Source organism: Podarcis filfolensis (assembly GCF_964270895.1).
Source record: "Podarcis filfolensis genome assembly, chromosome: 8".
Lineage (NCBI taxonomy): Eukaryota > Metazoa > Chordata > Lepidosauria > Squamata > Lacertidae > Podarcis > Podarcis filfolensis.
The window spans coordinates 72,794,645-72,810,455 of NC_139611.1; the positions used below are offsets into that span (position 1 = coordinate 72,794,645).

The window sequence follows — 15,811 nt, forward strand, 5'->3', positions numbered from 1 at the left end:
CCTTTAGTATTAGAGCCCAAATGGAGTTGGGGAAGAGAATTGGGGGTGGGAGTTGTGTTTGACCAGCAGTAAAGGGAGGAGGGCTAGGGCAAAGGGTCCAGTATACCCTGTGCTTGCATCCCTCTGGTGTCCTCAATTGTACTTAAATTGTAGACTTGCTTTTGAAGACATGGGTCTGCCGCTGTGGTCTTTAACTAGGATGTGGAACGTCAGGCCTGGAGGCTGAATGCAGCCTTCCTGGGTGTTTTTATCTCTCTCTCAGAGCTCTCTCCAGCCACAAACACACTTTGCCCTCTGAGTGTTGTTGCTTGGCTGGAATGTGTCCTTGAACTCTGATCATGTGTCTTGGAGAATACAGAGAGTACAGAAAGGTGAGGGAGTGTTCGGCTACTATACAAAGGTATAATTTACATTCCTTGCTCCACCCATTTTTGCCTCTGGCCCACCCACCAGTCACTCTGGGTCTCTTCTAAGATATATGAAAACAAAATATGTCACTAAACATTTAACAACTTCCCTATACATGGCTGCCTTCGGATGTCATCTAAGGTTGTAAAGTTACTCAGCTCCTTGGCTTTGGTTTCACATAACTCCATGCCTTCCAATATTTCTCCCATGAAAATAGGGACATTCTAAAGAAAAGTGGGACAACCTGGGATTAAATCAATAACTTGGATGGCTTTCATAAATCCAGGACTGTCCCTGGAAAATAGGGACACTTGGAGGGTATGGAATTCTGGAGGCTCCAAAATTGTTATATTGGTCACATCAGTTTTAAAATACTGTAAAAAGAAAGCATTTAAACTATGACATACAGCTTGAGGATTAAGCCAGTTAACACACAAACAGTTTAATCTTAACTGGAGTTCAAATAATATTAGCTAAAACACAAAATATTATGCAAAGCAGCATACAAATGTTATGTTGGTCACTATGGAGTTACGTTTGCTACCCTCTCTCTGCTACCCTGTTTTTCCTTCTTCCACCCCCCCTTCTTGCCACCCACATGAAATCCGGCAAATGCCTGCAGTTGATGTTTGGGCCCACCCCTTCCTTAAATGAAACATTGGATGGTCCTCTGCTGTCAGGGGTTCCTGCTGACCAGCCATGCATTGCTCCGGTCTCAAACTCACAGCAACATGGGTAGGCTACTCTTCTAACAAAAATACCTCACCCTGAACCGCAGAGACTCAGCCAAGCTTGAAGCAGCAGAACCAGATGCCCCAGATCTTCTGCTCAGGGCAGAAAAGGGGAAGTTCTTGTCACAGATGCACAGCTTTAGTTGCTGCTGGGTTTATTGTTATTTTGGGCCATCACAGCTTGGCTGAATCGGACCCTGGCAAAGTGTTGCACTCAGCTAAGCTGAGCTCCTCAGCCTTCGTCTGCATCTTCACTATCAGGTAAGAATACAAATGAATGATTTCCAGGGAAATAACTTTTACTTGAGAGCTTTCATCTCCTAAGGGGTTTTTAATGAATGCTCCATAAGCGGATGTCTCACAAGGGGTGTTCACAGGTGACACACAGCAAGGGTACATTCTGTGTACCTGTGTAGCTAGGCAGCTGAGCTGTACACATGCACAGTTATTCACATCTAATGTTCAAGGGGAGTCAGGTCTGTGTACACAAGAGTTGAGCTTTGCAAATCAACGCATGCAAACTGTTTCATGCAAACCCTTGTACTGTGTAGAGGCAGCTGGCACCTCTGTTCAGTCTATTGTGTGAAAAAGGCAACTAGCAGTTGTGATCCATGTAGGGCTGGCTGTAGGTTTGGCAGGTCCCTGGGCAAACTGTCTCCTCCAGACAGCAGCCCAATGTACAGGGTTTAGTTGGGGAAACATTTCCCATCTCTTCCCTACTGGGAGAAACTCTGTAAAGGAGATGTAAATGTTACATAGCTGTGCCTTTCAATGCAGGTGTGTTTGTTTACAGATTGTCACTGTGGGGGACCCAATCAGGAAACAAGGCAGTGTTAACCCTTCATCCCCCACTGTGGCCTCTTTTCATCTGCAATTTGCAAAGTAAAATAAGATTTTGTTTATCTCAGTTGCGCAGGTGTGGGGCTCTCAATTCAGAGTGAGAATTGAAGCAAACAGTTAAAGCCTTCTAACAGGCACTCCTCCCTGCCTCTTGGGTCCCGATCTGGATCCAGTATCATGCTGTCTATATATGTAGTGGGGTGTGGTGTGGTGGGGGAAACCCTTCCATTCCATTCACTTAAAGATACAGCTACACAGGTAATACAAATTGTTCTTTGGCCCATGTGTTAGAAGGATTGGTAGGAGGGCATGCCGTTTGTTTCCTCTGATAACTTTTGATCAGGAGGAAATGCTTCAGCAATGATACTGATGTAGAATAGAAGGTCCCTGTTTCCATCTGAGGAATGTTGGAGGGTATGGCTGCGCTTCCTATTTACTCTGTAAGGGATGTGGTGTAGTGGTTAAGAGGGGTAGTCTCGTAATCTGGTGAACCGGGTTCGATTCCCCGCTCCTCCACATGCAGCTGCTGGGTGACCTTGGGCTAGTCACACTTCTCTGAAGTCTCTCAGCCCCACTCACCTCACAGGGTGTTTGTTGTGTGGGAGAAATGGAAAGGAGATTGTTAGCCACTTTGAAACTCCTTTGGGTAGTGATAAAGTGGGATCAAATCAAACTCTTCTTCTTCTTCTTCTTTCCAATACAACTGTGGTGGGCAAGCATACCGGTTGCAAAGTCTATTTATTGCAAGGGGAGGATGAACTTAGTAGAACAGCTCAGTCTGCTGAGTCTTGCCTCTGCAAAAAAGAGGAGATAGACAGGAGCAGCTGATGGGGCAGCCTGAGACCCCTGCACTACCTTGCACATAGGGCAGATATCACAGGGCCTGCCATGTCTAAGTCTTCTGATCCAAGCTTCACTGTACTTCATGCAGCATCTCAGCATGGCGGAGAAGAAGTAGCTGTCAGTGGCCAGATCGAAACAGGCAGGAGTTTGAAAAGGGGCTTTCAATTTTGCAAGGCAAATTCAGTGCATGTTCACTATGGTTGGTGAAATTGGTCCATTTTGGTTTCTCCTTATTTAGAGTCATAAGTTCTGTTTGCAATATAGCTGCATTGTTTTGGAAATGTTCTTAAGAAGTCTCCTTGCTCTCATGCTGTTCAAGCTAGTATTTCTGAGCTCTGAGGGTGAAGTAGACAGGTTGGTGTCTCCTATTTATATCCTACTTCTGATCATTGATATGGGCTCTGCAGAAGGCCTGAAATGGATGTGGGAGTCAGAGTGGAATATTTTGATTGAAGACAATGGTTGGACTTCTATGTGGTTAAGGTTCCCATTGACATCCGTTTTATCTACCATGAGAGAACATGCATTGAAAATAACGCAAAAATGGTATACGACTCCTATGAGACTGTTTCAAAGAAGGTGTCCAATTAGAGACCATGTTGGAGAGGATATAAGGAGCCTAGGTAATTTCAGGTCAGGCAGAGGACTTGTGACAAAGTGTCAGAGTTTTGGACTGTGGTCTTTGCAGAAATTTCTATAACGATTGGACAACAAGTATTGAAATCTCTGGAATGACTCCTGTTAAATAGGAAGGGCACTACATTGTAGTAGTAAAATGAATTAAAATCAATTTTAAAAAAAGTTTCTTTTGTACTGGTTTGGTGATTTTTATTGTTTATGAAAGCGAAGAGGAATTTCAAAGACATCTCTCAGCAGTTTGCAAAACTTTCTGGCTGATGTGAACATAATGGATTAGAATTGTCCATACACATTCTTATGACTCGTGGAATATATTTCTGATGGTAAATAACTGTTACTGAATGAATCAATAATCCATTTCCACCCCCTTGCTTCCAGATTTGGCCCTTGCATGAATCCACAATGAGGTGCTTCTTTTGTCTGCTCTTCCTTCCAGGTAATGCATGATGTGTGATGCAGGTTTGATTTGTGCCAACAAAAGCAAATAGGGCTTCTGGTCTCATTTAAGCACCACTGCTCTCTTTGGTCTTTAGAAAAGAATGAGGAGAAGGCAGTGGTGGATGTTGGGCTCTCAGATTTCAGCAGTGCCCTTTGCAACACTAAAATTCCACGAGCCCCCCCCCCCCCGTAGCTCCATTCTGAAACTGTGTCTTGAAGCACCCTGCAGTGTAGTGCTCAGTGGGACCACACCACTCCTGCCACCCTAAAAGTGCCTCTGATGATATGACGATGGTCCAGTTTAAACCCCAACTAATGCACTGCTATTGACATGTTTCAGAATATTCCTGCTAAAAAGCCACCAGTCAGAAGTTTAGTTTAGTTTTGATTAGAGAGCACTGCCTTCAGATCATTTTCACCATCCTTCTGAATGCATGGTGGCAGCTGAGCAAAATATCACATGTTGTTCTCCGATTTAGGTATCTTGGGTTATGAAAATATGTTGACTATTGCACCGAATAATCTGGCTGCGTGGGAAGGATCCTGTATTCTGATTCCATGCAAGATCAGCCTAACAAATAAGAGGCTTCGGGTTGACAACTTCTTCCTGATTTGGTATTTTGACCCTGAGTATGAAGACACTCTGAAAGATTATACTGGTATCATGTTATACAATGGCTCTTCGACCTCAGAGAACTACCTGACTCCAACAAGTCCCCACTTTCTGGATCGGGTGAGGTTTGTTGGGAATTTAAACAGCAGAAACTGCAGCCTGAAGATCTCTCATCTCCAGAAAAGTGACAGTGGCACATATGGAGCAAGATTTTATGGCTTCGTTGGAAACATGCGTCATCTAGACAAGTGGTTTGCTACTGCTTCTGTTAATGTTAACGGTAAGAAACTTTCAGAGATGATTTGTCCTCCATTCATGCCAAAGTGGTCAAGTAGTCTTGAAACCAAGGGCACCTCCAGGCTGTCACTGTTTTGTGGGAGACATTCAAGTGCATACTACAAATATAGATTTATGCTTTTTTAATTATGCACTGAAATGTGTGGGGTGAGCAAATGACTAATGTGGGAAGATGAGTAAATACCTCATAAAGAAATCAATATGAATAACAGATGCATAACTGCCCTGTGATCAAATCAGAACAAATGCTCAACAAGGATATACTCTGCGTAAGTTTCATGCAAGCAAATAAAGATGAACGCTCAAGAAATAGATCTTCGGGTGGAGTCCTAAACTTTCAATTTTCTAAGGCTGTAATTGTAATCCTATAGGAATAATAGAATCGCAGAATTATGGAACTGGAAGGGATCTCAGGAGTAGACTAACAGTAATGGGTAGACTGGTAACTGAAGAACATTTCTGGAATCCCCTCCTATAAGGGTTTGTTCAATGACACAAATAATGTATTTGCTAGGAGGCCTTGCCACATCTTTGTGTGAAAACTAATGTGCCATTCATCAGCCAGCCCCCTACATTGTGTTGCATCAAATGTTAGTCCACTCAGAGCAGACCCATTGAAAATAATGGACCTAAGTAGATTAACTATAGATACAATGCACTGTGTTATTATTTGCCTTGCCAGTATCTAGTGCTGAGTTTTTCTTTTTCTTTTTAAATAATATTTATTACTTTTAAAGTTTACAGAAAAGGGAAAGAAAAAGAAAAAAAAAACAAAAGAGAAAAAACAAAGAAAGAAAGCAAAACCAATACAATATATAAACAATACAAAACACAACCTAAACACATTAAACTAAACTAAACGTAACCCTATCCCACCTTAACCCTAAACAAAACAAAACAATAACCATTTAAAAACATACAACACACCTTTTCCATACTCTATCTTTCATTCCCTTGTTTCCCCGACTTCCTCTCACCTCCCTTTTTGTATTCTACTTCTATTAATTGTTTCAGCAGATCGTTTCCATCTTTATCTATTTTCTGTCATATTATAAATATCTTGACATATTTTTTATCATTAAAACTAAAATACTTATATATGCTTAACTCCTTATAACATTTCTGCTAAGGCCATAAAATTTCTTTTCACCATTTTTCTATCATTCATTAATTTTACAGTATTTCTATATATAAACTTTAAATTCTCTAATCTTCTTCCACCATCTCCTCCCCCTGGTTTCGGATTCTGCCAGTCCTTTCCGTCAATTCCATATAGTCCATCAACCTGGAGATCTTATGTCTGAGGCTCTTAACTCTTTTCCAGGTCCCTTCTGCAGGTTTACTTCATATTCTTTAATGCCAAAGAGCAGATCTTGGGAAGACTCCAACCTAACAATGCTTTTATTCCTTCCAGGCAGGTCAGCCCAATTTCCATGGTTGAAGCTGAGGTCTATAAGATGTTTCATGACATGTTTCAAAATTCCTCGAAATCCCAAGGCCCCCAGAACTCCAATCTCCTCCAGACCCAAGTCCATGTCCCAAAAGTCAGTTAATCCCTGCATAGAGGGATCTTTCCAACTTTCTTTCTTCCGCCCAAGCCGGGATCCAATCCTCAAAATCTGGCTTTTTCTAGATTCAATCATAGAAGGCCTCAACTTATAATCCTCAATTTGCTTCTGTAAGACTGAGGATCCCGCTTGTATTACTTTAGGCTCAACAACCACAGCTTTCTCTTTCTCCTCCACAATTTGTCTTGCCAAAGTAAATTCTTGTACCAAGTCCTGAATTATTTCTGTGTTAGTGCTCACTTTTTGACTCCAATTAGTCACTTTTTGATCCAATTTGTCAATTTTAAAAGACATGTCATCCGTCTTCTTATGAAGCTGTTCCAGCGAGTCGCTTATCTTGCATAATACCGTCACAATGGCTTCTCCTGTCAACATTTTGAGTGGTCCAAGGTCGATCTCTGGTTCTCACAATAACTTATCTTGCAGCTGGTGATTCCCCAGTTGCACTCCTGTGACAGTTTCAAAAACTCCCTCTAGAGGGAAACAGTCTCCACTTGTATCATTCCTTTCAGACACAATTCAAGCCATAGAAATAGTTTCAATTTCCAGTTACTTTTCCTCCTTTTTAAACGCAGAAGAGGACAATGGAAACAGTATCTTTCTCTTATTTAACTAGCTGTCAAAAATGTTTTGTTCGCAGTCAATGAACTCTCCCAAAACTTCACTCTTTCTGGCAGCCCTTTCCAGGTTCGGAGCAGTGGTAATTTGGTTTTTCACTCTCTCCTGCAGGCTCACTAAGTCCAAAATACCCCCCTCTTCTCCTGCTTCTAAGGGGGGTTTTGTAGTTTTAACCGATGAAAATTTAATCTTTTGCCAAAAGCTTTCAAAGGCTTTAGCTTATAACGTCTTTGCTTCAATCTATTTACAAAGGGGGAAGGCGGACTTCCTGTTTAAGACCTTCCCCATTTCGGTGCCAAATTAAGGTATTTAAAAATCCAATTTTCCGTTCTACTCACGGGTAGTTCTTTAAAATCCAATTGTCCACAGGAAAAAGTCAGCGCTCTCCGGCAACAGCAATGCGGCTTCACTCCGTGAAAGAAGCGGTCGATTCAAAGCACCGCGCCACTCACCCCACGTCGCTCCGGATCCCCAAAACCGGGTTTCCCCGTGAGTAGGGGAGGCGCAAAAGGTGCCAGCCGAATCCCAGGTTCACAAGCTTCTCCCGCTTGTGATTTCAATGGGTCTCCGCCTTCGCCGTGGCGGTCAGACCCTGCTTTTCACAGAGCAACTTCCTCCCGATTGGAGGAGCTCCGCCATTGCCGGAGGCGCCAACCCGGAAGTCTGCCTAGTGCTGAGTTTTTCACAGCACTTTGTTATGCAAAAAGAATCAAATATTTATTTATTTATTTTACTACGTAACAAATTTATAATCTGCTTTATAGCCTGATGGCCCTGAATTGGTGTGCAAGTTAAATATGGGGATACTGTATACACAAGTGCAGCTTTAAAAAATAAAATAAAAAATTCATATGAACTTCAGATCAAGAAAACCACCTCTGCAAGTTCTACAAAAAAAGAATAAAATCATTTCTGCAAATGTCCATTTGACAAATATCAACTCAGAGGCAGGTATAACTATGCTAACATGCAGCATCACAGAAGGGGTTCAAAATAGGCCTGGATGTTTCTTGCCATTTTTGGATAGATGATCAAGGCTCTTATTTGCTCAACAGCTTCCTTTTAGATCAGGGAGGGGAACCTTTAAACTTCCAGAAGTTGCAGGATTAGAACCCCCATCCCCCTGACCATGCTGGCTGAGGCTGATGGGAGTTGGGGTCCAAGGACATGTGGAGAATCACAAGTTCTCCATCTCTGGTCTACAGCTTTGCCTGACCAATGACTTGGAATTTCCCTTTTTAATTTTCTGCATGCAGTGTCACCACCCAAACCCAAGATAGAAAGCAGAATGGCACAAATCCAAGAACGGATGCCAGTGACAGTGACCTGCTGGGTATTTTACCACTGCCCCGATGAGCCAATTATATTGACTTTCAGCGGCTTGGAGGAGAGTCGTATGTCTTCCCAAAAAACAACCAATAGAGGTGGAAAAGTTCAGACTGTTCTGAGTTTTACTCCAACTTGGGAGGATCACGGGAAAACGCTGACATGCACTCTAAAAAGCCACAATGGGACAGAGATATCCAGGAGCACCATGACATTGGATGTGAAATGTGAGTATTCAGGGGAGATGAAACTGGGCTATGTGGGGGAAATCTGGAAAAAAATATTCCGTCTGAACCGCACAAGATTCTGTTCCTCTGAAAAGCCATCTTCTGAACTCTGAACCTTGTGAGGGATGGTGGGCTTTGGCTTAGGCATTTACAATAGCAAGAAGCATGTGATTGTCACATTTGAAAGGATGTCTGTTATTGAGTACAAAATGTGAGGGGATCCTTGCAAGATGGGAGGGGGTTATAATTAAGGGTCCCTGATTATATTCTAGGACCTCCAGCCTTGCAGCTTGTGTCAGTGTCTGATGGTACTTATGACTTCCCAATTTTATTTATTTCAGATGGTCCCCAAAGAGTTAAGCTGAGCGCTATGCCTGGAATCACAGTCCGAGAAGGGGAGAAACTCTCTCTTGCATGTACAGTCAACAGTAGCAACCCTGAAGTTACATACCAATGGTACTGGAAGGATATGCGGAAATATGAATGGACGAGCCCAATAAAGGATTTTGAATCTGTAGGAGAGCAAGATTCTGGTGTCTATCGCTGTACAGCTGAAAACACAGTTGGATCTGGTAGTTCAGAACTGACCATCAATGTCCAGTGTGAGTTTCTTTTTTGGGCTGGTGAATGATGATCATCAGGATTTACAGACATTGCTTGCCTCTTCTTTCCTCTTCTGGGGTCTTTTTGTATTTCAGAAGAGAACTACTTTCCCCTTCTTATTTTCATGCATTGTGTGACTATTGGGATGGAAGCAGGAAAAAGCTTCTTTATCTCCAATTCTACACACACACCAATATAGTTTTTAAACCTGCATTGTTGGTCTTGCACTTTTAGAATACAATCTTAAGTCCGGTCACCTTCAAAGATGGGCAGGGTTGCATCCAGGCCATGCTAGTGATCTGGTGGCTGGCTGGGTCTGGAGGGGGCATAGACATTGCCTCACTTAACCCTGTAGGTGCTGAACTGCAGTATTTGAGCATGTTTCTTTATATATGGACTTTCTCAGCACCCCCAAATGAGAAATAACAGATATGATTAGAAAATAATGCTATCCGAAAATCTCCCTCCTGGGGTTGGGTTGGCTCACCCTGATTAATGTGGCATGCTGGACCAGGATCTTCAGCAGCAGGATTATAATCCCCACTCAGACATGCAGTTCACTGGGAATTCCTGGACCAGTCACCATTTCTCAGCCTAACCTACTTCACAGGATTGATGTGAGGATGAAATGGGGAGGTGGAGAACCACATGCAGCAGCCTGAGCTCCTGGGAGGAAAGGTGGGATGAAAATATATACTGTACATAAATAATGGTTGGCCAAATTAATACCACAGCAGTAAACATCATAATCACCACCAATTAATTGACTGATGATGATGATGATATAGTAGAGGTGGCAGTAGTGATTCTGTTGACACAGTGGTAGCAGAGGTGGTGGTGAATGATGATGATAAAAGTGTAGTCATACTCTGACTTCCCCTGTGTGTGAAGACAGGCTGTGGCAGATTGAACAGATGAGACCAAAGTGGGTTCAATGGTGGAGAAGACAGTTTCTGCATTTGCTGTAGAGGGGAGTGAGGGGCAGATGGGCTCATCAACTCTGAGAAGGAAAACTCTGGTTCGGAGTGGTCTCTCTATGATGGTTAGATGGTGCCTTGTATTCCTCCTTCTGGCAACTCCTGCAGCCAAGCTGGTGCCAAACATATTGCTCTGCTTTCTTGTGGACCACATTAGCAAGTCGGAGAAGGGGGTCTTGTAATCTGAGCAGCCCAGGACCTCCATACACACTGCCCAGGCTCGCGCCATATGGAGTTCACTTTGATGCTGCTAACGCAGTGATTTGACCAAACCCCCGGAAGCAGAGGTGGATGCCAACAGCAGTCATTGTCTGCATAGTAATGATCTGTCTTCTAACAGTATCTCAAAATGTCCCTGCTGGAGTGGGCTGGCTGACCCTTCCATATGGTGGGGCCAGTTTTGCTGCCTTCACCAATCCCTGAATACACACGTTACTCTCTCACAGTTCTCTTGTCCCCCAAGGCAGCACACACATTTTCTTGCCCTGAAACAAGAGTCCTGATTTCAGTGTCCATAATATCTCTACCCCAGATCCACCAAAGGATGTGAAGATTGACGTGCCACCGGGGATAATCAAAGAAGGGGGCAACGTGGTTTTGCGGTGCTCTTCCCGAGGGAATCCTGCCACCAACCGCCATGGCTGGTATAAAGATGGGGAGTCTGGCATAATTGGAACTGACAAGGAGCTGCGTTTTGAGGCGATCCAATCCAGAGACTCCAGTACCTATTACTGCATAGCCTGGAACACCATTGGAAATTCAACATCCTCATCCGTCACCCTGGACGTTCAGTGTAAGTAACCTCAGTTTCAGGAAGTGAAGGGTCTATAGGAACACAGGAAGTTGCCTTCCAGCAGCTCAGACTTTGACTGGCAGGATCACAGATGTGCTCCGCATCAGCTACCACCTGATTCTTTTAAAAATTAAAACCCTGGAGGTACCAGGAAAATTGACCACTTGCATGCGAAGTGCAACATAATATACAAATTTAAGGGAGAGTTAGACGTAATCACTGGAAAAGGTTATCTATGGCAGATATGTTGTATCTGCATCCGTCCCCGAGACAACACTCTGTAAGTAATGTTACCGGAAGTCCTGGAGCACATGCACCAGTCAAGCAGAGGTTATGGGAAGGCAGGTGCAGTCATTTCACAAACTTGATCCACACAGGCTATGTGACTCCACTACCTGTTTGGAGAATTGGAGGTTGAACTTAAATAACTTAGCCAAATCACGAGAAGTGTGTACTCTTTGGCATATAGAGCCTCTTAGCGTAGACTGATCTTACACCTTAGATCCCAACTTGTTAGCAGCCTTATATATGACAGAAGCCAGGATGCTTGCCTATAGAAATTGTGAACCATTATTAGTCGCAACTTACACAGGCAGACCCGCTATGGCAGAAATATTTTGGAGAATGTTTTTTTCTGATGCTCCTCAAGGGGTGAGCACCCACTGTTGGCAACATTTAATAAAACTTCAGTGCCAAAAGCAGGGCTGTTGAGTGCAGCAGGCATGTGCTTTTCAAGCTGAAAATTGAGGTTGTTAACTTAGATTTACTACAGAGGAATCTGTATTCAGCGGTTGTTGTGTGTGTGTGGCGGGTTTTGCATGTGTGTCCAGGTGCTGGGACAGGTGGGGCATGTCATGTGATACATTGCCTTTGGTCTCTCCTCCTGCAGTTGGTCCCAAGGATGTGAAAGTTGTGCGAGAACCCCAGGGGCTGATCACTGAAGGCAGCTTTGTTAAGCTGAGATGCGAAGTGAGAGAGGCCAACCCCCAGGAGCTCACCTACATATGGTACAAAGACGGGCAACAGCTGCAGCTGGACTCTACGGTGACCATCCTGAAAGTGACCCCTGAGCATTCTGGCAGTTACTATTGTGAAGCAAGCAACCAAGTAGGCTCAGCACAGTCCTCACCAGTTTGGCTGAGTGTCCGTTGTGAGTATGGAAAGGAGAGACTCCTGAAGATGGCTGATGAGGACCCCACCCCGAGTATCTTATTCCCTGACTCTGTCCTCAGGGAAGGCCCATCCATTCTCGGTGCTTGAGCCAAAATGGGAAGTGCCACTCTGTCCTGCCGTTGGCACCGCTGCCTCCGCCACCCACCCTGCCATTTCCTTCACTGGTGGAGAAGTGCTGATTTCAGGCGAGATCTCCCCGATTTTGGGTGAGATCTAGCCTGACCCATGCAAGATATTGTGCACTTCACAAGATCTTGCGCAATTTCAGTGAGAATTCTCCTGAAATCGGGGTCAACACCAACCCCACCTCACCCCTGTAAATGGGGGCAGTGGGGCAGGTGGGGTCTGCTTAGGCAGCTTCTGCTGAGGCAGCATCCTCACCCTGCCAAATGGCATGTCAGCCCTGCCTGTCCTCTAAGCTTCGCTTCTAGCTAAGCTTTGAAGAGTCTTCCAAGGGTCTTCAGCCCTTGCCTTTTAATCAGAATCAGTGCTGTCTGATTCATTCTCCTTAGTCTTATTGTTTCCTTTCTAGAACACAGCAGGGAAAAGGGATGGGGACAAAATTAAAGTTAAAAAGTTGGATCTGCCTCTCAACGGCTCTGGCTTCACCTGCTGTTGGTCTCTCTGTCTTCTGCCCTACAAGCCCTGAAGGGCACCAGCAATCCCTGAGTCGTAGTGAGAGCCTTAAGATAAATACTATGGTGGACATTTGCCTTTGAGACCCAGCTTGGCAGGCCACCATCCCAGGAAGCGCAGCCCAGCTGCGAAGGCTGGCAAAGCACGATCACACACCTGCTCTCAGTGGGTTTGCTGTGTTGTAAGCCAGAAGTAGATGGCTGCCTACAATCAAAATCAAAGAAAAGAATCAAATCTAAATGGTCATGAGTCATAATAGTGGGATGAGCCATAGGCCAAATAACTCATTGGATCATTTTCTTTTTCTAGCTACCTGCCTGGACGTGCTACCCCATGCCACCTCTGGGCCCAAACCCAAGACAAAAGATGGTAAGCCGACATCACAGGTTTGAACAGATTTCATTATTTGACTTCATACTTGGAGGGGTGTATGTGCACACTTGTCCTAGATACTTCTCCTTCCCTTCTCAGATGAGACACAGGGCTCCTCGTTACCAGGCTGCACCCTGGAACAGATCCGCTCCTTGTGTCCGACGACTCAGGCTTCTCCCCAGCCTCAACCATCCTCTCCAACCCCTCTTGCTCTTCCTTCCTCTTCTCAGACACCCTGCAAGTGCAATGCTTTCTGGGAAGAGTTCTGCTCCACCAGGAAATTGCAGGGTAGTAAGTATGACCTCCACCATTCACCATGGAAGGCATCCATTAATGTTAGCATTTTCCTCATCTTTTCGTGGAGTTTATGCATCCACTTTGTATGCAGACAGTCCTATGTTTAATCCTTGGCATCTCCAGGGACGCAGGTGGCACTGTGCTCAACAGCCCCAAAATATGCCATCTGAGGTGTGGTGCCTTTCCCTCTCTGATGTTAGGGCAATTGTAGAAGAGCTAAATGGGACCTCCTCAGAACATTTCCAAAAAATAGTGGGTAAAATACAACCATCAAAATAATGAACAATTAGTTGCCCTTTGATGGTACCTCAAAATAAACCACCCCAGGTGGGCTTCCTTGCCCTTGTTGCTTTTGTTTTAACACCCACACACCCCTCGCCACAGTGTGACATTGTTTGGACACCATGCTAAGCCGAATTTGGGTTAAGTGAGAAGCATCAAGTGTACCCAGAAAATCCTAGGCACTTTGTTCCTCACCCAGCTACGCTACCCAGAGTGAAGCCACAGCATGTTTTAGTATTGCATCCAAACTCAGGCTCATAGATTGCCTTTATCTCAGCAAGCCAAAAGCGATAAACCAAGAACAAGGCCTGGATACAGCTCATGTTTTCTTGGAACTGAGACAAACCACCGCAAGCCTGGGTTTGCACACAATGTGAAAGCAAACTATGGCTTAGCTTTAGGTAGTGCTTTGGCAGCAGGACGTGGGGAGGAATGAAGAGCATGAGACATTTAATTTTTGGGTCATGGGTTTGAGCCCCACCTGGGCAAAAGATCCCTGCTTTGCCGGGGTTTGGACTAGATGACCCTTGTGATTCCTTCAAACTCTACAATTCTACGATTCTAAGATTTAGGCAACTGAAGCAGAGGCTTTCACATCACCACTCAGATGGTTGTCTTTTAACAGCACTCCAAAAGAAGCCACCTCAGACACGTTTCCTTGCTCTGTCCAATATTATGGCTGGCTCTGACTACTTACCATAGTGTTTTTCTTTCTCTCCCCCAGAAAACAAGATCCTTAGCATGATCAATGAATTAAGATCTGCAATTGACAAACTCATAAATGAGCTGCAGCAAGCAAGGCGCTGGATCCAGGACCTTGAATCTTAGGCCATTGGTGTCAGGTGGACGGAGTCAGATGAAGCAGTAGAAGAGAATGATTCAAACACCTTTCTCATGTGTTTTGATTTTTCTGCCTTATGTTCAATTCCTATTTCTAATTTTGCCTTGTGTTAACACCCATTTAAAAAGCTGGCTGAGGGCTGCAATCAAGATTCACATTTTTATTTTTATTGTTTTTTGCCTTGCAGAATAAACTAATGATGGGGAACACCAGTTAAATGAACAGAACTCTGATTCTACCCCTGCACTGTTGTGTTTTCTGAACAGCTGGTGTCTTGATTCTAATGAGTGTGTGTGAAAACAAGCCGGCTGTTTGAAACTGAAATTAACATCCATTGCTCCTCCTACTTAATCTCTGGCCCTGCCCACCACTGGCGCACAGTTGATAGAAGGTTGCCCAGGACAGAGTGCAGTCCTTGGGATGAGTAAGGTTGACCACATCTGTTCTAATCCAAATTTAACCCTCATTTGGCAATTCTGTTCTTAGCTGTTAGTTTCCTCCTGTAGCTTGCTGAGCTGATCAAAGTGTCTTTAAATAACATATTAAACATTAGTGTTGGCATTGCTAACTAAAAATGAATACTGCTGTACAAAGCAATGGCTAGTCTGCATGATTTGGTGTGTGTTTTTGGTTTTTTACAGAATGCTGTATTCTTCCTTTGGGTTGCTCTGTATGTTTCCTGAAAAATAATAAAAATTTCAAGTTAAAAAAAAGAAGAGAAGAATTCTTTGGATAAGTAGGTTAAGTCTGGATTCCAGGGTGCTCTTATGGAACTGAAGCGAAGAGTACATCATTTTAAGCCCCTCATGCAATCGCTTTGATAGTCAGTAGGCGGAGCTCTTTCTTTTTCATCAGGTTAGTTTTGGCCAGAGTCACATAAGTAGCTGGAATCCCCTTATTCACGAGAGGTTATTAGGCAAACACACAGAGCTTCCAAGGTATTCTGGGCCACCTGCTGGCTCTGGGAAGGAATTGTAAATCTCTCTTGCTCAGCAGCATTGAGACACTGTGAGTGAGTCTATAAGAGGGGGGGGCGAGGGGGGGCGGCAGATGCAAGAAGATGACCAGGTCACACAAGCAACATGCTGACACTTATTCTACAAAGCTTTAAAATTGCAGGAGCCTCATTAGCCTCAATTGCACTTTCATCTGGCCACTCCACAACCTTGTCTTCCAATTGAACTCTGCTCCAAACAAGCCTCAAGGAATAATTGTTCATTCAGGCAGACCTGCAATTCCAAGGGGCACCATCTCCCTGTCTATTGCTCACCCTTCACTCCTGCTGAAGG

At 44.1% G+C, this 15,811-nt stretch overlaps 1 protein-coding gene across 1 annotated transcript; it reads left to right on the forward strand.

Moving 5' to 3' along the window:
• Positions 1–1,110: 1,110 nt before the first annotated feature.
• Positions 1,111–15,225, forward strand: LOC310768677 (B-cell receptor CD22-like). Its single transcript, XM_083627292.1, has 10 exons — positions 1,111–1,400; positions 3,840–3,897; positions 4,379–4,792; positions 8,252–8,548; positions 8,890–9,150; positions 10,661–10,921; positions 11,811–12,071; positions 13,040–13,099; positions 13,202–13,393; positions 14,406–15,225. Exons 2-10 carry the CDS (start codon positions 3,864–3,866, stop codon positions 14,507–14,509), a joined length of 1,884 nt encoding a protein of 627 aa, XP_083483418.1. The 5' UTR covers positions 1,111–1,400; positions 3,840–3,863; the 3' UTR covers positions 14,510–15,225.
• Positions 15,226–15,811: the final 586 nt, after the last annotated feature.